We start from the raw sequence: 22002 nt of genomic DNA on the forward strand, positions 1-22002 counted from the left end.
ACTTGTCAGCTGGTGACTTCTTCATTGTAATTACCTGCCTGTAATAAGGACAGTCAAAGAAGGACAGGTTGCCAGGAGACTGAAAGAGCAGAAGGAAGGCATTAACACTGACCTTTAGCAGACGACAAGGTAAGAAAATGAGAATTATGCATCACGTTGTTCAGCCCGTGATTCAGGGATGAGAGAAAAATAACACAGAAATCATTCGTTATTTAAAGAAACAGTTATGATATAGACCAAGTCACCAATTGCAGATGCTTGAATCTCAGTTCTGGTGGGTCATGGTGTAGACAAACCTCACACTGCTGGTCTGTATGGAAATCAGTGCTTTGGTGGGATTTTTCTGCATGTATATGTTGATAAGGAATAGACCGGATGAACCATAATGAAGCCTAAAGTGTAACATTTTGCCCCTTATCACGTGAAGTCACGGGCGTTGGTTTATTTTTATGTTGATAGCTTTAAGGTTTCAAACTATTATGATCATAATAAGTGAAATTTGAAGTGAAAGTGACTCAAAGATGGAAGGACAAAGGAAAAATGATGGATTATTTTCAAAGCAAAATAGTACCTGATATACTGGAAGAAACCGGTTCCTTCAGTTTGACTGCGTGCGTCCTAGCAGGATGTAAAAACGTAATAATTGGAGTTGTTCTAGCTCTGCAAAAACTAAACAGTTTAAACAAGTATTATTAAACTGCCTAATTATAGTACTGTGGTAAAATGTACAGTCAGACCGGTGAGGGGCAGCTTGTGGTGTCCGTGGTCACTCTTAGACTAGATGAAGGTTAGCAGTTATCAGCTGAACCTAATGATGCTCTTTTGTCTTACAAATTTAGACAACAGGGTTCGGAAAGAAGTCACAAGAGATCACTTGACATCTGTTATATTATAGAATGAAGATGGCTAAATCTTACAGAGCAGGGCAGGGAGCTAGTTGTACCGATGTTCACAGTGCAAGAGTGAAGGACCAAACACAGTCCAGACGAATCCCTCCTCCTCCTGAAGTTTCGGTTAGAATCAAACTTTCCCGCAATCATCATTCAATATGAACGTCTTCATCCAAATTCTGCTTAAGGTCGGATCATATTTGTCATTCAACTCACTTTAAATCTCATGCCGCCACTGATGCTCTGGTTGTTATTGAGGAGAGTCATGTTGCCTGCCGTCTTGGTACCTATGGTTCCCACACTCGTCAAATCCCACTTTAACCCCTTGTTTGCACGTGTGCTGCTTTGCTGAGCAATGTTCTGTATCCTCAGCGTGGCCTGCTGTATATTCAGGTTATTGATGTCAGGCGATAACATTTACAACCTCTTTGCTAACAGTAACTCAGACTCTGAGTTATCTTTTTACTGCTTCCAGAAACCTGCACGAGACATCTGATAGGGTCAAAAATAGTTTTACCGCAGTTGGCTGGAGTACACACAAAAATGAAAGCACGCTCACGTTAAATAACCAGAACAGATGCAAGCATTTGAAACATTTCAAAGGGCTGTGAGGGCAGGTGGTCATACTGACCTCTAACCATAACATCAAGATATGCATGAAGTATAAAAAGCAAAAGCCTTAATATCACCAAATTATCTCAGCCACTTTATATCTGCACATTCTCGATTTACCCTCTAACATCAACAAAATCTTATTTCAGCGCATGATATTTCATCGCTCTGTGTGTTATATTGCTGTTCATCTAAATGTAAAAATACAGATTGGCTTCTGAAAACTTGTGGGTAAAATCAGAATATTAAAAACAGGAAAAATCAAACCATAAAACTGAATTTAAGAGCAGTCTACGAGTGTCTAAACTCTTTTTGACTGCTGATGTTGTCTTCATGCCAGCTCATCCTAAAAACAAATCGTTCAATGATACCTCTTTCCTGGAATTATGACACAGTTACTAAAAAACAAAAGCATAAAAGAAACTTGTTGTGAGAAGTTTCATGCAGAAGTTTTTTCTTTCTGTTCTGTCCTTTTGGAAATTGAAGGTTTAACAGCGTTTCAGTTGTGAGTGATTGTAGGAACTATTTTCTTTCTGTTGTGCACATGAACTAAAGGAAGTGTGTTAACAGCACAGTTCTGCTGCGGGGGCGGCTATCGTAAGTGATAATCTGGGCAGTTTGACGGAGCAAACTGACGGAGCAGTTTAAAGCTGACCTGCTCAGACGGCCATTTGTGTTGTTTTCCTGGGTTCTCGATGCCTATTGGGGTCATCACTGTCTGGTCTTTATTGATGCATATGTTGTTTAAAAAAGTGCTACATAAATACATTTTATTTCCTTACTTGTTGCATTAAACGTTGGAGTTTGGGATTTCTTAAAGTAAGCAGATTATGATTTATGAATTAAAAAAAAGAAAGAAAGGTGAAGTAGCACATATAATGATTTGGGGAGGAAGCTGGTCTGATGTGCTGACTCTGTCAAACTGATGAAAATATAGGAACAAACTGCATTTAACACTAAAATGTGCACAAAATGCAGACTCTGTAGATGAATATTTAAAAGTGCTTTTTTTGGGGGGGGGGTTGGGTAAAGTCAGTGACGATGACAGTTCTGTGGCCTTAAAGAGGATAAGGTGAAGGTTTTCGAAACGCAAATCATTTACGATTGACAAGGTCACTAAAAGCAGTCGTTACATGACATTTTCAGTTCGAGAGAGAACAGTGAAGGAGAGCTCAACTGCTGAATTGCGGTTCAATCACTGCACAGCTTACACGAAGCCTTGGAGACCCGATCAATAATGTTGATTACACCATAAAACACACAGAACTGAGGGAAGAAGTAAAAGCTCAAAGAGACAAAGCCACTGTTTACATTGGATTCTTTGCTCGAGTCATTTCTCTTCGTTTGATTTTCTCTTGGTCAATGACACAACACTACATGCTTTTCTCCCACTTCGCTAGAAAAATACGTATGTTGCATCTATCCTTAATTTATTCAGTTCACGGTCTCTCCTGCTGCTTCTTTACACCCACTGACGACTTCCTGCAGCTGCAGCAAACCAAGCAGCTCAACAGGAAATGTGTAGATTTTGCATTTCACATTTTACAGGAGCTGTTTGGTGGGGTGCACGGTGGCACTGGGTAGATGCTTTTTCCCTTAATCCACTCTGTGAATGGACTCAGTCATGATAGCACACACAACCTGTGACATTCAGCTGTTTACACACAAATGTTGCTGTGGTAATCCACAAAATCCGTCTCAAATCCCCTTAATCACAGATGGTTGAGCCTGAACAAAACACTGTTAGTTTCAATCACGCATTCAGGAGCATCTGAGCAACCCGAGACCTTGGTCTCACAGAGGATACAGGAAGAGTGTTAAGAGCAGGTTAATGGAGCAGCTTAATTCATGTGCTTTAAATGTGCCGTTACACTCCGGTCAGACATGGATAAATCAATGTTAAGTTGAAATATACTTTTCCTAAGTAAGTTATGCAAATACAGACCTGGAAAAAAAATATATTATTGCATTATATATGTAAGTATATTCATATTTGGAAAAACAAGAGATTTAGGTGGTGTTTAATAAGAGGAGAAATGCAAAATAAGCCATTTTTGTTTTTTTATAAAAGTATATTTTGTTGTACAATTATATAAAATAAATTTGAAATGATGAATTACAGCAGCAAAATTTAATTAGTCAGTGGTATTTAGGCTCACAGTTCAACAACAACTGAGTATTTCTGACAGGGAGATGGAGCTTACTGGGTGCTGGTGGATGCTGGGGTGGTGAGAGGTTTAAAAACAGCAGGTTGCAGTGACATGCTGGAGGGAGAGATGGGAAATTTTACAACAGACTAACAGATTTGGGGTTCAAAGTCTCCACACATCTTCCAGTGTGGCCGTTTTCTCGATTTTAAGACGTAATGTAATTACATCACAGATCGCAAACTTGTAAAGAGAGCAGGCTTTAAGTTGTTTCAAAAAGACCCAAATTTAATGTGAGGAAAAGCCAGTGATGAGTCTAGAGAGCCAACACAGAAGTCCACAATGTCCAAGCCCAAAGACAGGCAGTATTCATGTCCTTTCTTATTCTATATTCATCAGGTTGTGCACCGTGAATTTGTCAGGGTGAGACCATCACAAGTTTAAAGTACAGCCCTAAGTTTTTCTGGGCACCCAGGCAGTTCTTTCTCTGTCATTTGCTTTGCTGTGATTTTGTTCACTTCCAGAAAAAGAAGATGATCTCCGCTTGGACACAGTGGAAGGGATCACATCTGTGAGTGCAAGGAGACGTTATAGGATGCTGGAGCAACCTGTAAATGGACCAAAGTTCCACAAGAAGGTGGCCTTAAACATGTGACTGGGCAGAACCTTTTGGTTAGACCTTATAAATAAGACGTGTATGATGCAGGGCAGTTTGAGCATGTTAGTGAACTTCCTGGCTTTGCTGCATGAAGCACAGCTAAGTTAAAATAATAATTTAAAAAAAACAAAAGCATCTTAATTCAGAGGAAAATGACTGTTTTTAGTTTAGTTAGCTGGAGGTGGATGCATTGCCCAAGAAGAAGAAGTCTAGTATGTGACCTCTTGCGTTCATATAAGGAAGAGCAATGTAAAATATCCAACCTTTGCAGAGAGATGTTAAATAGAAAAACTGAAATAAGATAGTAAATACTATCAGGTCAACCTTTATTTAGCTAAACTTCAACTTGGATCCTTTTTTTAATCGTTAATTAATTTAAAAAGGAGCTTTCCCATTTCACAGCTTATTTGAAGCTTGTGAAATGAGGAGCGCCAGAAAAAGTTTTAGAACCACTGAACCGGAGTCAAAGAAAATCTCTAAAGTCACAATGATTCAAATTACAAAAAAGGATTTTGTGCCAAACTGAAAATAAATTGGGGCCAAACCATCAAGTAGATGTTCAAATATTCAAATTAATTAGTGGAAACTTTAAGCTGCATGAAAAAAGATCAGTGAAGTCAGTGGTTTTACAAAATATTTCACTGTGGACCAAAGAGGTGGACTGTAGTGAAAGCAACCTGGAAGCTTGTTGGGTTTGAGCTGTGCATCAACCCAACAATGCCAAAAACATACAAAACTCCTGACCACACCGCAGCAACAAATGGCACAAAGCAGCACCAGCTCACAGCTGAGACACAGTGAAGGAACCGGCGTATGAATTTTATGAGAGATTTGAGGTGCAGAAGTTCAGACATCTGAGGGCTTCAGTAATTCAAGCCAAGGAGGAGGAGCTGGATGAGTTTGGAGTGTCTGAGCAAAACAGTGATGAGGGAGGGAGGGAGGGGCGACTGGTTTGATGTGAATAATTTATCACTTGTGTTTCCACTGCCTTTGTTCTGTGTCCAAAGAATCCCAGTTTTAAGTTTTAATAGCATTTGTGGCTGGACTTATTATGTGTGATCAAATAATTCTCAGTCCTGGGATTTAAAAAAAAAAAACCCTATTCTTTTTTCCTAGCAGTGTAAGTTATTGAGGCCACATGGGTATAGCCAATTTCTCTCTACCCTTCACCCTCTAATTTGAATTTTGCAAAACATACAGACATGTCTTGGGTATTTCTGTGGCTGCGCATTCATCAAAGCTGTTCAATCTTTCATTGACTTAAACATTTACTTTGGTAAAAATTCACATTATTAAGCTTTACTGGAAATAACAGATGGATACTGTACACTTGTTAATTCTTAATCTGGCTGTGTGACAGGCTTGCAAGACTCTTTTATTCAATATTCCCATGAAAGGACGGCATCCAAGTAAGATATACTAGTCCGTCTTCATGCAAGCTTCATGCACAGTCCATATATTGTACTTTAAAAGCCTCTTAGATGAAAAAAAAGAGGATGTCTACACAAGTTCATACTACAAAGACGGGAAAGGTTTTCTATAGCTGAAAGAAAGGCATTCGCTTGGGAGCTGGCAACAGAGATAATTTTAGAATTTGATGTTATCTTGTTAAAGTGTGATTATCACATGGGTGATATGTTAAGAGAGAAATTCAAATACAAAAATGAGGCAGGATGATCAAGAGGCATCTCGTTTCATCATTTGGGCTTAACGGTTAAACTCTGACGTCTGAAGTTTGCAGCATGGTCTGATTTCTGAGAGGAGTCAGGCGCCTCAAACACATGTTCACCAAAAGCTCGTGAACCAGAGTAAGCGTAACTTCTCTGGCAGGTTACAACAGGCGAACGTGTGAGACTTAAAAAAAAAAAAAGAAAAAAAGATTAAAATTGGCTCATTTGAATTTCCAGAGTTGACTTGAGCTGGTTTAGATAACATCAACAAACGCGAGTATTTAACACACCGTCCACTAAAAAAAGAAATCTGCTTTAAAACTCGTGAAATTAAAAAAAAAAGTTACAAACATGAACCAATGCTACACCTACCCTGGGATTTACTTCTGCAGCTTATCAGTCTTAGGAAAGACTGTGTAATAATAATAATAATTTTAAAAAAATGATAAAACAATGATAATTATGAAAAAAGTAATTATGCTGGCAGCACAATGTTATACAATTTTATATGTTTAAATTTTGTGTCACTTGGAATGCGTGAAAACGAGACAGTGGGCTAGCAATAACATGGAGGATGGCTAGCTAAGGTTCAGCTAGGGAATAAAATTAGCTTTAGTAGCATTAATTAGCTAATAGCAATAAGTGGATTGTTAGATACATATTTAAACAAATTGTTGTTAAAATAAACCACTTTAACAGTTTTCTATTAGAAGTTCTAATATTTTGTGTTTCAAATTAACATACATAAGGGGGGCAAAATATTAGGAACATTTTAGTGTAAGTGCATGACAAACACCCTTTATGTAAAAATGAAGAATGTCATTAAAAGTAGAAGTTTACAGCTGAGCTGTTGTTTTGGATCACATTCAATTTCAGGGGTGTACTTAATGAACTGGCGGTGGGGGGGTAAGTAGCTAGAAGAGTAGCTGAGGTGACGAGTAGTGGCTGAAACACACAAAAATGGTTAAAGGACAGCTATGTTGCTCATTTTTAGCTTCGTATTTTATTCTTGGAGTCTATACATATATATACATAAAAAGAATCTCCTGAATTCAGAACATCCTCCAACAGCAGCGCCTTTTCTGGCCAGATGTAATCATCGCCTCTGACTAGGATGAACATATCAGGAACGTGACTGGTGGTTTGGATAAAGGTGACGTCATCTACGTGGGGGTATATCAGACAAAAATAGGTAGGAAACACCGACCTATACGGTACCGAAATCTTTTCCCCTCGTGAAGTCGTTACCTGATATGACACACTCCTGTTTGTAAGCACAAAAAGCACACCTGGTTCACATGGAAACACTCAGCTCCATACCTATTAAAATCTTATCTGTGGAGTTTAAAGTATAATTGGTAGCACTCAACGATCCCACCGTCAAGGAAACAAGAAAGTGGTTTTCATTTTGCGCTCACTGTTCCAGCATTCAGATTTCCTCAGCTGGCTTAATCAGTCGGCCCGCTTTAGTGTGAGAATGAAAGTTCACACCGAGACACAAGGTTTTGCATTAAATCCACGGACGCCTCTCTGCCGCTTACCCTCAGGTCAAGAGGTGACAGCTCAAAGAGCGCCTTAAATCATGAGAACTGCTTTACCTTTCAGTGGAGCTGGAGAAACGCACCTACATTAAGTCAGTAAAGTCTGAGGATTTATCCGGATCTGAACGCTTCCCTCTGCGCTGCATATAAATGGATTCGACTCGGTGGGTTCAGCTCGAGCCTGACAGACTGCGAGGGTTGGGTGATTGAGCGGCACAGGCCAACAAGCAGCAGCTGCATCATTACCTTTTCATACTAGAAAACATACATTGCGAATTAAACAAAAGGAGCAGGTTCACGGCTCTGATTTCATGTTCGGGTTTAAAGAGATAACAGAAAATCCTGGCATGCTCTCAGCTGCAGTCAATAAGGTCAAACTACATTTAAAGGAGAACCTCTCTGCTTTTGTTGCCGTGTACTGTGAGGTCAAGAGGTCAACTTCATTTTCCACCCTATAAAATCAGAAATTGGTGAACAGCTAAAACAGTGAGAAGAGACTGAAACTACATTTGGATAAGAATAGTAAAAAATGAATCCAATATATAATGTATGGCGATAAAAGCCTTGGGGTAACACAGCTTTTAAGTACATATTAATGAGTTGACCCTTGTCCTTGTATTATTGGCTTGATTTGCAAGAGCTGTAATTAAAATTGGCAATAAAAGAAGGCTCTGAATTGATGAAAGCAATGCCGCTGTAACCTCTGGATCAGAACATAATCTCTAGTGGGTGAACTGCACACTGAAGTCCAAGTTTTAAATGTTTTCTAAGCCTCTGTGACTCTATTACCTGTCGTTTGTGTCACAGTGTGCACACAGTAGAGATACAGGTCAAGCTTGGGAAGAGTTTTGCAAAGATTGGGTCATTCCGTATAAAATGAACCAAATCGGAAAAGATTAAGAATCAGCTGAGTTTCTTTTTACAATAGCTTTTGCACATTTAAATAAGTCGTGTAAAATTTTATCTTCATATTGCCATTCTCTGAGCAAATGTCCTCAAAGTAAAATAACCAGTGGGTTGAGATTTCAGCATTTCTGAGCCCTCATAACTCCTCAGAACTAACCAAGTACAGGAGATATAAACATGAAAGTTTCTGTGCTGACAAACACATTTATGTTCTATTAAAAACCACAACCAAATTCACTTTACATGCACTCAAGGTGCCAGAATCCACAGACAAAATCAGGGGTGTTTTGCAATCATGATTTTGAGGTCTGAGCATCAGGATCATGGAACACATCATAATTTCAATAAACTTTCTTATCATATAGAGGTTCATTTTGTCTCCTTTTTACCCTAATTTTAATACCAGGCTCATCTTCTAGCTCATCTGTAATTCCGCTATTTTAAAATGATTTTCATATTTTAACCCAGTAACCCTAATGTTGATGCTCAGAGTTTGTCGTAGAACTGCGATAATCAAAAATCTGACTTTGCCCCAGGATCTTTAAATGTCCAAGCGTTTCAATGTGTTTAGTCCAGTTTATGACAGCAGTAAAATGTGTTTTTTAGCCCTGAAAATGTCAAATTCCGCAACACACACAGCAGGAAATTTAATGTGTGCTAATGGAACTGGGTAATAAAAGAGTCTGGGAACACACATAGGCATTATGTGGAAGCTGGATGATATTTTCTTACCTTGAAGCCATTTGCTGAAGTGCCCGAAATCTTTTAATATTTTCCCCCTATTAGCCACCAGGGGGCGACTCTTCTGTAGGAAAGGTCTCTCAGTGCCCTTCAAACGTGCTCAGTTGATCTGATGGTGATCATGATTTCATTCTCTGGATGTGAGTCTTGGTAAATACAACAGCTAGCCATTCATTTTTTTCCCTCTTATTCAATCAGGGTCATGTAGGCCTGGAGCCTATCCCAGCTGCCACAGGGCAAGATTCAGGTACAGGTCACCAGTTGTGTTGTAGAGATAACACAGAGTCAGTCATTCACACCTAGTCTACTAACTGCGCGTACAGGAGGAAGCCGCGGTACCCGGAGAAAACACCAGGTGGAGAACATGCTAACCGCTATGCCACCCGGCCTATGACTGATGAGTCACTGCTCTATGAGCATGCAATGTCCCGCCCCCTGCTGGTGACGGTTGGTTTCAAAAAGCTGATATTAGACAATAACAAAAAACCCAACTCTTTGCATCAGGATGATAACTTTTCATATAGAGTTTAAGGTGGGAACCAGAGCAATGTTAACTCCTGAGATTGAGCTACACCAAAAAGGTCAGTGATGCTTAAACATTTGTTTTTTTAATCTTTAGAATGGGCAGGGCCGTTCTGAGTGTGGGATTGTCTTCTAGGCTGATTCAGTGCCTGGACTGGACATCTGGATTGTTTTTTATGCAATTATCTAACCAATAATACGGCTGTTGTCCCGTTAATTGTACTAACAGCCCATCGAAGACGTCTGAGCTCCAGTCTTGGTGAGTGATACGCAAAGATTTCATTAGTCTGTTGTTTAGTGCCAATTTGCTAGCATCTACCTCAGATGAAACTTGGTTACCCAAGCAAGCTAGCCCAGGCTTCACTCCAATCTGCCATAAAGCTAATACCAAAGCTTTAAAACAGCTACATCATCTTTTACATACAGTCTATGATGAAGCTATTAACTTCATGATAAATTGCTCTAATCAGCCTAACATCTTGTTTTACAGCACACAAGTAGTTTATCGAACCCTTTTTTGTCTTAAAATTACATTTGGTGAGTAGTATTAAATGTTAATGGATTAACAAAAAGACTCCAGTCTGGAGCGCGATATTGCTCAGTAGCCGAGCATTAGAGGAAACAAACAGAGGAGATATAAACGAGTCTGAGTGATGCTTGTACAACAGAGCTACCCGCCAGAGGAGACGTTTCCATTTTACATGATTGCAGTTGTTTTAGAAACTCTGCCGCATGGATAATGGCACTTAAGATGCTTATTGTTCACTCATGAATGAGTCATGCAATAGTCAGGCTTTTGCTGTACAAAACAGGCACATCGACAGAGGAAAAAGTTTACTTTGATATTTTCCGCGGCTTTAATAGAGACTTTTAAACTCCTCCAATAATTGCAGCTTCTCTTCACACAAAGTTGGCCGGCGCCCTCGCACCCAGTGACCACCTTGGCCAGTCCTTGGATGCTCGCAGCCAGTTACAGATCAAGAGGCACTAATAACGGTTTCCTTCAGCGTGCACGCTGGGACGGCTCGGATTTGTGTCTCAGAGTGATCTGTCGAAGTTTTACCCAGAGCAACACTGACTCAGTGATTACATCACTGCCTTTAGCCAAGTCAAGGACACACAAAATCAATGCTCTTGATGCAAATGCACAGTGGGAATTCACTTTAAAGCTAATAACATTAAGCTCAGAGCGCTGCGATGTCGGCCCACATTGTAATGTTATGTAAATCTGACCATATGACAGCTTCATTTAAATCGAGAGTGTGCAAGATTATGCGTGATAGCGGCCCATTTTGCTCCCTCATGCTCATCTCTGCTTCCCGGTAAATAAATCAGGGCACAATTCTGCGTATTAGAAGAAGACATTCAAAAATGCTGGAGCTGGCCCCCGGAGACTTGACGCCGGATTTCTTATGCAGAAGAAGAAATTGGAGGGTACATCATGTTGGCTGGAGGGCCCATCACTCATCAATTTGTTTGTAAACACCAGATTTATGTGCAGTAAAGCAAGTCCTCGGTTAAACTGCTGGGGGGGCCTTCGTTCCCCCTCAGACACACACACCCACACACACACACACAGGATCGCCTGCAGCATATTTAGGAAAAAATTACGAGGAAATCTCCACACTGCTGGCATGTCAAATTCTTCAGTTTACTAGCAGAGGAACGGGGGGGATGAGTGAGTACTCTCCAGTTTACAGCTCGCGTCAGGAGCTGGAGAGCAAACAAGCCGATGATATAACCGCAGTATTTACTGTCAGCATCAGGCCAGCTGTGGATAAACAGCCTCTGTTTGCTTTCACATTCTCATGTACATCAGTCGTCAGTGACCAGAAGAAACCCCGCGTGAGGGCCTTCTAGTGTTGCAGGCGGATCGCCTCGTTCGTACCATTTCAATTTTGCAGTCTGCAAGAAGGAAATAAAGTGCTCTGCGACTTACTGCTGATCTGCAGCTCACAAGTAAAGATGAAAAATGGAAAGGATTAAATCAAGCGGGTCCTGGAAAGGTGGCAGTTTAGAAAGAAGAAAAAAAAAGGTCTTTAAATTATTCTAACAACTCCATCAAGTTGATCCCAGCAGTGAGCATACTTCATAGTCGAGTGCATTTGCTGATTGTGGCCCTGAAAAAAAAAAAGAGAGAGAGAGAGACTGTGACACAGTACTGGTGTAATTAAACCACAGTCTCAGTTATACACAAAAGAGTGTTGCAAGTGTAGGATTTCTATTAGGCTGGTGATTCCAGCTAAGGAGTGTTTGGGGAGACATGTAAGCAGGTGCATTTGAGTCAAGTAGTCACGGCTTTTACTTGTTGGGGATAAATCTCTTTCATCTGCAGGTACAGTGCAGAGGAAGTTGCCAACAGGTGGCACGAGGAGAAGACAGAGAGAACGAGCTCATTACCTGGGCAATCCACCGGACCAGGAGCCGAAAGGCCAAGTGTTAACCGGCGGCGGGGGAGGGGGTGGACGGGCCCGAATCAGAGATAGAGGTTTAAGATTTTTCATATAATTAAACAAAACACAGCAAAAGGAAGCAAGACACAGAGACGTGTTGCTATTGCAAAGCTTTTATTGAAGGAAGAAAGAAAAAAAAAAGACTACATCAAGCCCCTTCAGAAGATCAAGAACAGATGCTTTACTCAAAATAGCGGCTCGGGCTATACGAGGTGAGTTAAAACTCGGCGGCTGCAGCCTTAAGCGCCTGATGGAGACATCTACAAAGGGGATCGTCTTTATTTACTTTGGTAAAAAAAAAAAAAAAAACAGGTAAAGAAGTGAAGTTCTTTGAGGTGAAAGAAAAAACATGAAATACACAGCAAGAGTACGGTGATTCAATACTGCTCAGCCAAAGGCACTTTACAGGCGGGGCTACGACGACGACAGCAGACAACGCGAACAAACTCACTTATGAAAGCGTTTTCTTTATGAGAGGATTTGCATCATATGTGCTCCAATGAAAGGAAGCGTAACATGTTCAAAGACTAACCATAAAAATAACCAATACATGAGTTTGACACAGCTTCAGCACATCAGCAGAGATTTACCTGTGCACATGGACCAGACCAGGGTATGCTGAGCAGAAAACATGTGCTAATGAACCAACTTGAAATCATTCATAACTATTCATATTATTTGTTTACTGCTTTGTGAGTGCATTACATCCTTTTAATGTAAAGGCCTTCTCTAGATAATACAGCTTCTTCTTCTGTTGAGGAAAATAGCAAATGGCAGTGATGGACGATTTGGAGTCGGATTCCAGGCAAATGGAAGTCCAACATTCATTTGCCTTTTAGCTGTTTTGGTTTCCTGAATGAAGTCTTGTGGTGTTTTGCAGCTAGATGCCCCAGAGTGACTTGTTGGAAAAGTGAAATGGTTTTTATCCAAGCTACTTCACAGAAACCGCGCTGCTGGCTGAGAACATGAAAGTACTGAATTTTAGCATCTTCAGCTCAAAACAATGAGCCCAAAGATGCTAAAATGCTCCAAGAAATGAAGGGAGCGGCACAGTCTGGTGTTGATTATCTGCACCTTTCACTTATGCTACTTAATCAGGTGTTAAAGACATCATTAGATCATCTATAGAGAAATTTTGATGTAAAGATTTATTGAAAAATGTAGATGTCTGTAGAATAACAACACCAACACTGCAGACTGGTTCCTTTTGTGTGCCAGAGGTTACAAAATCTCCTGGTAAAGCAAAAGTTTGATAGCGCTAAACTAAAACAGGGCGGCAGTAATTTTGTTTTCCTGGTAGCCATCAGCAGATTTTCATGAGCAGCTGACACGGTGGTCTGTGCAACAGCTGGAATAACTCTGGAAACCTCCTGGTCAAAACAAGAGCTCCACTGTTCGACGGAGGCAGAGAAGGCTACGAGGGGGAGCGAGAGGGAACCTCGGACGGCCGCTCACTCGATTTGTAAGAAAAGCGGCATTCTTACAAAGTAGAAATACCACCAACCCAAACCGAACCCGCGTCGCGACAGTGGGTGATTCTTAAATGGAGGGCAATCCAGTCTTTGTGACAGCGGTGCGAGGGAAGGAGTGGCAGGAAGGTATCTACTGTCACTTCAACCCCTACATGCACCGAAGATCTGAAAGAATTCCTGATTTTACGCTGAACTGCTGTCACGCTGGGAAGTTTGCTTTGGCGGATTTGTTGACGTCTGTAACATCCACTTACTGAACGCTGTCGAGGCATGCATCATATTTTCTACACAGCCCAATTTTATTATAGATGTGTATTTTCTGTTGTCAAATATCACTAAGATATGAATGGAGCAGCTGTTACAGTAAAGTACAGCAAACAGAGGCTGAAACTAAAATGTTTAACTAACTGGGCCGCGGGAGAAATGCACAGCTGCCGCGTCCACTGCCGACCGTCTCAGTGCTGACGCCTGATTATCCAAACAAGGGCCACAGATAAAGTGACACGCTAACGCAGCATGAATCCCAGCTGTAGTCTCATTGTGGTATATTTTCCCAAAGTATTAGAAGAATAAATCTCCAGACAGACAGAAGAACAGACCCGACTGTCGCAGCTTTAGCTCTCTTAATCACCGCCTAACTAATTAAGCTGCGATACTCAAGATGACTGTAGACGTTGCTTCTAAACAGTTCAGCGACACTGTGGAGACATTTTTAAAGATCTTTAGGACAGATGACAGGTTTTTAGTTGAAGCAGTGCACTCGCTACTTACTAAAAATGCTGTATTTTGGGGGGGTTTGTATATGACCGATGGACCTTTTGTGTACAGCAATGCACTCCAAATATTGATGGAAAATGTCCTGAGGACGTGAAGTTTATGTTGCCTAACCTTTTTAGAGAATCAGCCCTCGCTCCGTTCCTGCTGCAGGCATGTGAGCTAGTACCAAATGTAAACTGCCTAACCAGCTTCCACCTTCTCAACTTTCAAATAGAAAGCTTAGTCAATTTTTAAGTTAAAAAACAAACAAATAAGCAAGCAAAAATAAGAAAATCTGCGACAGTAAAGGTTTGGTGAATTCTTCGTTCGCCTTATTAGCACAGTCGTCTTTACAAAGCGATACCCTGGTTGAAACTCTGCTGTAACAGGACGCACTGATTACATCTGATGTAGTAAATAGAGATCAGAGGCGATAAACAGGACTAAATGTTGTGTAAGGAAAACAGGAAAGAGGAGACGTATTCTCTGAAAGTTAGAATGAACTTCTCTGATCGAGCCTCGGGAATAATGCGCCTCGGTTAGCTCCAGCTAATAAACTAGCAAAGCATTGCAACTTGTAGTTAATTGTAGTTTCAAAGTACCATGTGGAGATTTTCTAAGAACAAATCAACATCAAGTTTCACTTTTGTTCTTCTGATAAAACAGCTGAATGTTCGTATGAACGTCATGTTCTGCTAGCTTGTAGCTGCTCTTCACTGTTTTTGTGGCTGCAGAGCTGCGCTTTGGATTTCTCTGTTGTCATTTTACATGTTTGTGGTCATGTGCATCTGCTTGTATTTGATTTGTGCCTCACTGTAGTCGTCTAACATCACTTCGTTGTCTTTTCATCTCTGTAGATTTTTCTCGTCTCGTCTTTTTAGCTGTTTTTTGTTGCTTCTTGTTGGAAATTCTTCACTTCATGTTGTCGTTTTATGTCTTTTTAAAAAAATTCTTTTTACTTGTTTTGTCATGTTGCATGTTTCAGTTTTTTGGTTGGGTGGGGAAACAGTTTTCTTTTCATTTTAATTTTTTTTTTTAATTTTTGTTTATCTCTTGGTCTTTTTATAGTTTATAGTTTATAGTTTTTTTTAGGGTTTATGTAGTTTCTTTGTAGTTACTTACAATTTTTACTTTCAATTTCTTTGGAGCCAAGCCAATTTTTTTCTCTTTACAGTCTTTATACTTGTCTTATATAATTTTGCTGGAATGTTTGCATATCTGTGCCATCATTGTGTGCCTCTCTGTGGTCTTCTTTGTCTATGCAGTCGTTTTGTGTCACTCTGTATCTCGTAGACTCTGTCTGCTTCTTTGTGGTCTTTTTTTGAAGGCGTTTTCTTTGCCTGACGTCTTTATTGTGTTTTGATTGTCGTCTTTTGCGATAAACAGTAAAGTCATACTCCACAAGGTACCTTAAACTCACCTAGTACTGCTGTAACATCGGAATGAACCCTCAGATTAAGCTCTAAAGCTTCTGGTCCATCGCTCTTGGATCGAGCAAATAACATAATCAGTTACTTTTGGGAAACTCTCACGGTCCCTTCTTTGTCCATCAACTTTGAAACAAACAGCAAATATAAAAGATGAGAGTTAATGAAACAATCAGCACTGACATAAAGCACAGAGACGCACAGAGACACACAGTTTGATTACAGGGTTACAATAAGGACACTTATGATCACATCTGTACATGTAAAATATTTCCTTAAATCATAAAATTTCTCATAAAGTGTCGATGCAATTAACATTAAAAATTGCATAGGCATGGAATATTCTTTATTTCTGTGAGACTGCTTAAAGAACAATCACTGCTTTTGTCTATAGTCGTTAAAAAGGGGCAAGTTACACAATTATACGCTGAAAAAAACAAACAAGAATTAAACTCAACACAAAGGTTGTGTTTATATGAGTGTGCTGCTCAGGCCAAAATGGAAAATAATCAACCATATGCATGAAAGAATATCCAGCTAAAAAGGAGGTGTGTTTTTTTTTTTGTTCTCAACAGCGGAAATAACTGTTTATCATTCCTGCAGTACAGAGCAGTTTACTCTAAATAATGTGGAAATACATACAAACATGGCCGTTTAGATTCGCTTTTTGGAGTTATGCAGAACTGTTTAGAAAGCCTTCGTTGGGTAATTTCATCCCATTTTGTGTACTGTACTCTGATTTGTCCTGCAGAAAAACAAACAAACACGTTTTTCCTAAAAATACTACTAAAGCTACAGTCACACACGCGCACACTGACATCCATCCACAACTTCACCTGCACAGTAAACATATTAAACATTTTGCACGTCCTGCTCATGTTTTAGATCAGAAGAAGAAGTCGGAGAGGAACATTATGGGCCCGTGCATGCACGTGCAACCTGGCTAAAAGATATGTGCTGGTGATAAATACGATAATAGGATGATAACAGAGGGTGGTGATGTATATTGCAGACGGATTTAGATTTAAAGTAGCAGTGCAAAAATTGTAGGAAATGCGTAAAAGCTCTATGGCTTAGAGTTAAATGATGAACCAGCTAGCTTAGCATTTTTACAATAAAATAATGCAATATAATATAATTATAACTAAACCCTCTTTCTTTAGAGATCCTTTTTTTTAACCTTCAGACTGAGGAAGAGCAGTTGCTTCCCACGTCTTCCTCTCTTTATGTTAAGCTACAGGAAGAAAACTTTAAATAAGAAAAACTCTTCTGCAGTGATTTTACAGAGTAAATAATTATATGTGAGCGTGTGAATGTGATGCCACAGTATGTTTTGTTACTTAAGGTGAACATTTATATAGAGCCATATATGTGTAAATGAGGAATGCAGACTTTTGTGGATGTTTGCAAGAAACCAAAAGAGCGAGCGAGGGCCGGGTTATCACAGTTTAGCTGTTTAGAGGTCAGTGGTGGCCTTGGCGGTGAGGGCCTGGATGCGGCTGGTGTTACAGTTTTTGCAGAGCACGTGTCCATCCAGCGGGTAGCAGCCCTGGTTATCCCCCTCCGAGAGTAGGGAGCCGCAGTCCTGCAGGACACAGATAGTCCGTTAGTCCACAAACACAAACGGGGTCATTATCCACGCTCACCGGTCAGACACATTCATCCTCCTCTCTGCACTCAGGCTCTAAACGACACATTTACTGCTATTTAAAAGCTCAGCCAGTGTCACGTTACGGGAGCCTCTCTGCAGAGAAGCCTGCGCTACGGTTCTCTGCCAGTTGGTGAGCCTGAATGGAAACAACTGGTTAGTACTCAGACACAGTTGGGCTTAACTCCCAATCTTTCAAGGATTTAAATTCAGACTTGTAAAAGTGTTTCTAGCAGAACATTTTTTCTAAGTATGATTGCAAAATGTGTGTCCTCTTTTACAAATTCTAATATAAATGTATTTCAGCTCATCTCTTTCAGGAGTGGAAGCATCGGATATTTGTCTATTTCTCTGTGTTCCGGCTCCTTTCTTTGTCACGGGTATTAATGCAAAGTGTGCTCTTGTGTTTTTACTTACAGTGACAATGATTTGAGTGGAGAAAATATTTTTATTTTTGGAGCTTTTACAGTAAGAAATAATCCTCATTCATAGTAAAACTTAGGTTAAAATAGCCACCTCAATTTTGTGTGAAAAAAGCAGTTTTAGCCTGCTCCCCTTTAAACCACTTTTTTCTGATTGGCTGCCCCTCTTGAACTTGTGGGCAGAGCTTCTTTGCCCGAGACGTCCATATTAGGGTTATTCCCACTCAATGACGTAATGCAACATTCCCAACAGTGAATCTGTGTTTGGTTCACAGGGATTATAAGTACTTATGGAGAGTAGGAAATTTAGGAAAAGCTCAATAGATCCAAATTTATTCGAACAGCTTTTATGGAATTTTACATCTTTTTAGATAAACTAAAAAGATGGCAACGAAAGGAGCATGTAGCCAAATTGCATGACTTCATAAGAAAGGTAATATGTTTACAAGGCTGAAGAAGTCACTTTGATGAGTGATGACATGTTGCATCCAGATGAAGAAAATAAACTTTCTGAGAATTCCTTACCAAGATTATTGAGCATGCATCACCTTTATGTAAACGTAACCAGAACTGCAAGTTTAACACCTCAAACGAATCAAACAGGAAAACATTCCACTCTTTTAGTTTATGTCATATTGACATATATATTCTTATGAAGTGATAGTTAGCAATGAGACAGAAAAAAATGGTAAGCCTGTTTGCTTTGTCACTGTGAGCGCGTTAGCCTTTTTAGCTCAAAGCAGCGCAGCCTGACAGAGACTTTTGTGGTTGATTCTTTGATTATCGTTTCCTTTTTGAAGCACTTGGCTGATTCATGTATCACATCTTGTTAATTCTTGGAGATTTTGTAGACTCCGCGTGGTTCTTTTTCAATATGCCTTAGCTCTTGTTTGGCCCTTTTCAAAGCAAAGTAACACCGAGTTACTGCTGAGCGCCGCTCTGATTGATCCAGTCTGGGAGCAGACGCACTCTTAATCATGAAGCTCACAAATACCTGAGAGATGACTGTTTGTGTTCTTACCGCTCGCTCTGCTCTGTGAGGCTTACTTGAAAATCGCCTGTTCAAGATTTCTGTTATGCTACAACATTAGGTAACACCACTCTTAATAATTGGTACAATTATTGTTATTCAGTTTTAATCTATAGTTCTTTTTTCATCTGTGAACATTATCTGCATGCTGTAAAAATGATGCTCTAGTTAAAAAAAGGAATACATAACACGTCTAATTATAAACTAATTTTTATGGCACGCATTTATGATTGAAACATAAGTTATATCATAGCTAATAATCAGTACATAACATTATTATCTCATTTTTGCTATTCATTTTCAGTTATTCCGTTTAATTAACCATCGTTTTACATTCTGTTACAGCGGTTATCGCACAGTGTTGTCAGGCTCAGATGATGTGTGTCCCTGTGTCACATCCGGCAATCATAAAGTCATGAAACTGTGCCTTTTTGTGACTTGGAGACATGACAAACTACACATTGCTTCTCGGTCATTCACGCTTGACCTCTTTCACGATGCGCGTGATGTCACTGAGCAGAAGGCACCGCCGACATCCAGGAAAAGAATGTAAACTGACGATGGCAACTGGAGCAGTGTGTGCGATACCGATCTGTCAGCGCCATTTCACAGCTCGTCCTGAGTTGCACCACCAGCTTCACTCCTCTTCTGTTCCCCTCGTGTTTACAGGTGTACACAGCTGAGCACTAAAAACTATTTAAAAAAAGAAAAACTGCCCTCCTATTGGTTGAGCTCACAGAACTAAACTGTCGAGGAGGACAACATGCAAGCTTTTGTGTCAGGATGTTGTGAAGTATGCTAAATGCTCTGTGGGAATAAACATTCGAATTCCATGTACGACATGCAAAAGGGACTCCCTACGATCCAAGTCGGGCCGTAAGCGTGCGGCGTGAACCCGGGGATGCCAAATGTTGCTCTGTTAGAGTGCAGCTCTGTTGTCTGACTGCAGCCTTCAGATGGTTTCTGTGTGTTGCGGTAAGATGTGCTGAGGTGTGCGCTCTTTACATGCCAAGAAACAAACAGAATGTACAGATACACACAATGCTATGGCATTATTTTTCCATTGTCTGTGAGACTGGCTTACACTCAACCTTCCTTTCTCTCCCCGACACACACACACACACACACACACACACTCAGAACTCCATCTACTCATTGCTCCCTGGTGACAAAATTCTTCTCTTGTTGAGCCCCTTCAGCTGAACTAATCTGCTCTGCTTTGCTTTGACCTTTATGTCTGGCAAACGCTCTATGTGCTCACGCTGGTGCAGCCCTTTGACAATGTGACACGTTACTTCTCTTTTAGCCGGGCACGTAACGTCTCAGCGCCGCTTATCAAGCAGGCGAGCGGCGCCTGACAGATTGGTTTCTATGTAAGTCCGTGAACTTTGCAGAGGAGAGACGGGAAGCTATTTCGAGGCAGGTAAGAGAAGGATGATTCACTCGTCTCGCTGAAAAGGTGACTCGGGGGATCGGTGTGTACGTTATGCCTTATACCTTTATGCAGTAATGACTGTCACCTGGAGCCGCGCAACATTATTCAGAACCATCACTGCTAATTATAGAGGACAGACACACACACACACACACGGGGATTGGTAAACACACAGTGCTCGTACCTCACAGCGGTAGCACTGCACATGGAAGTCACGGTCCAGGGCCACAATACGAACGGTCTCCTCCTGACCCGGTGCCGGCATTATAGGCTCAGAGCACACACAGCAGCGAGGAGCAAACTTCCTGTAAAAAACAACCAAGAACAACAGAAATAAGCTCAGAACAATCTGCAACACTGTGACCTTTACTGACTGTTTGCCATTAGCTCAAAGCTTACCGAGTTTCACTGCACGGTTCAAGCAGAGGTGCAACTAATGGCTCTTTTCATTAGCGAATTAATCTATTAATCATTCTGTCCGTACGTGTACAAGGACATCTCTAAACTCAAGTTTAAATTGCTTTTGTGTGACACGAAATCCCAGAGAAAAAGCAGCAAATCATTCTGAGAGGCTAAAACTAAGAAAAGCTTTGCCATTTTTCTTGATTTAATAAATAAACGAATGACTTCTTGACCGTCGGCTCTCCCAGTATTCGCCAAACTTCACATTGTGCAGCCCCTCAATCTAAGAACCCGTGATTATCATCTGACAGCCGGGCACATCGGCAAATGTTTACAGGCTTTCGGTGCAGCCATCAGGCCTTGTGCTTCCATGTGCGAGTCACGGTTTAGGGAGGCAAAGAAATGAGTAAAAGCGACTAAAAGGCTAAATCATTGTGATCGTTGTGATCTTTGTGGTGCTCTTCACATAGACTGTTGAACCCGTTTCAATATTTACGGAAGATATTCTAAAACGTTCTCATGACATTAACTGTGGTTTTCAACCATTTTAATACAAAACTGAAATAATAAATACCGTAAAGTTCTATTTATTTAGATAAACTTCATCCTTTATTACATCCATCCTTCTGTTTCAAACCAAATCTCAACTCATCTGGTGTGTGGGTGTGTCATATTTCAAATATTTTGTGCATAAACACTCAAATATTTTGAGATATTTTGAGATTTATAATCCAAACACAGCTTTCATTATCATACTTATCATACCGATGGCGCAATTTCTGTAAAAACTACGAAAGGTTTAACTGTGAACATAAAAATATACACGAGGGCTGATGCCCGTAAATGTTGCCACATTTGAAGTCACTCGAAGGTTAACTATTTCATCACTCAAACATGAAGACTAGACAAAATCTAGATAAATACATTTACTAAATATAGAGGGGGCATTCTGAGAAATCTTATCGGACACTCTCGGTGAGTTTTACAGAACAAACCTTTGAACTAGCAACTCTGGAAATGCCTTCAGCAGAAGAAGGTCTGTCTAACAATAGAATTGATGAGGATATGAAAAGTGCAGTGAGATTCTAGGTCCTGTCACATGACCGAAAGTTCTGTTCTACACGTGCATCCATTGTCTGAGAATCGGGAAGTAAAGAGGTTAGGTGGCTTTGGGGAACCACGGCCCAAAAAAGAAAAAGAAAGATTCTCGTCGTGGCTATTCCTCGACACAAAGGGCCACGCTGTGGAGGCCACGCTTGTCACGTGAAAT

The 22002-nt window shown here is 40.4% G+C and overlaps 1 protein-coding gene across 6 annotated transcripts in view; it reads right to left on the reverse strand.

Moving 5' to 3' along the window:
• Window positions 1-2518: 2518 nt before the first annotated feature.
• Window positions 2519-22002, reverse strand: part of lpp (LIM domain containing preferred translocation partner in lipoma) — a 207297-nt gene continuing 187813 nt past the window's right edge. For 5 of the 6 annotated variants that reach the window (XM_085152077.1, XM_085152074.1, XM_085152079.1 and 2 more), the window contains 2 exons: window positions 20515-20635; window positions 2519-17380 (listed from right to left, as the gene is read on the reverse strand). In XM_085152077.1, the coding sequence (XP_085008203.1) occupies window positions 17252-17380; window positions 20515-20635 (250 nt within the window). In that variant the 3' untranslated portion in view covers window positions 2519-17251. The other variant, XM_085152080.1, reaches the window with a different exon arrangement.

This window comes from Neolamprologus multifasciatus, chromosome 23 (genome assembly GCF_963576455.1).
Source record: "Neolamprologus multifasciatus chromosome 23, fNeoMul1.2, whole genome shotgun sequence".
Taxonomy (NCBI): Eukaryota; Metazoa; Chordata; class Actinopteri; order Cichliformes; family Cichlidae; genus Neolamprologus; species Neolamprologus multifasciatus.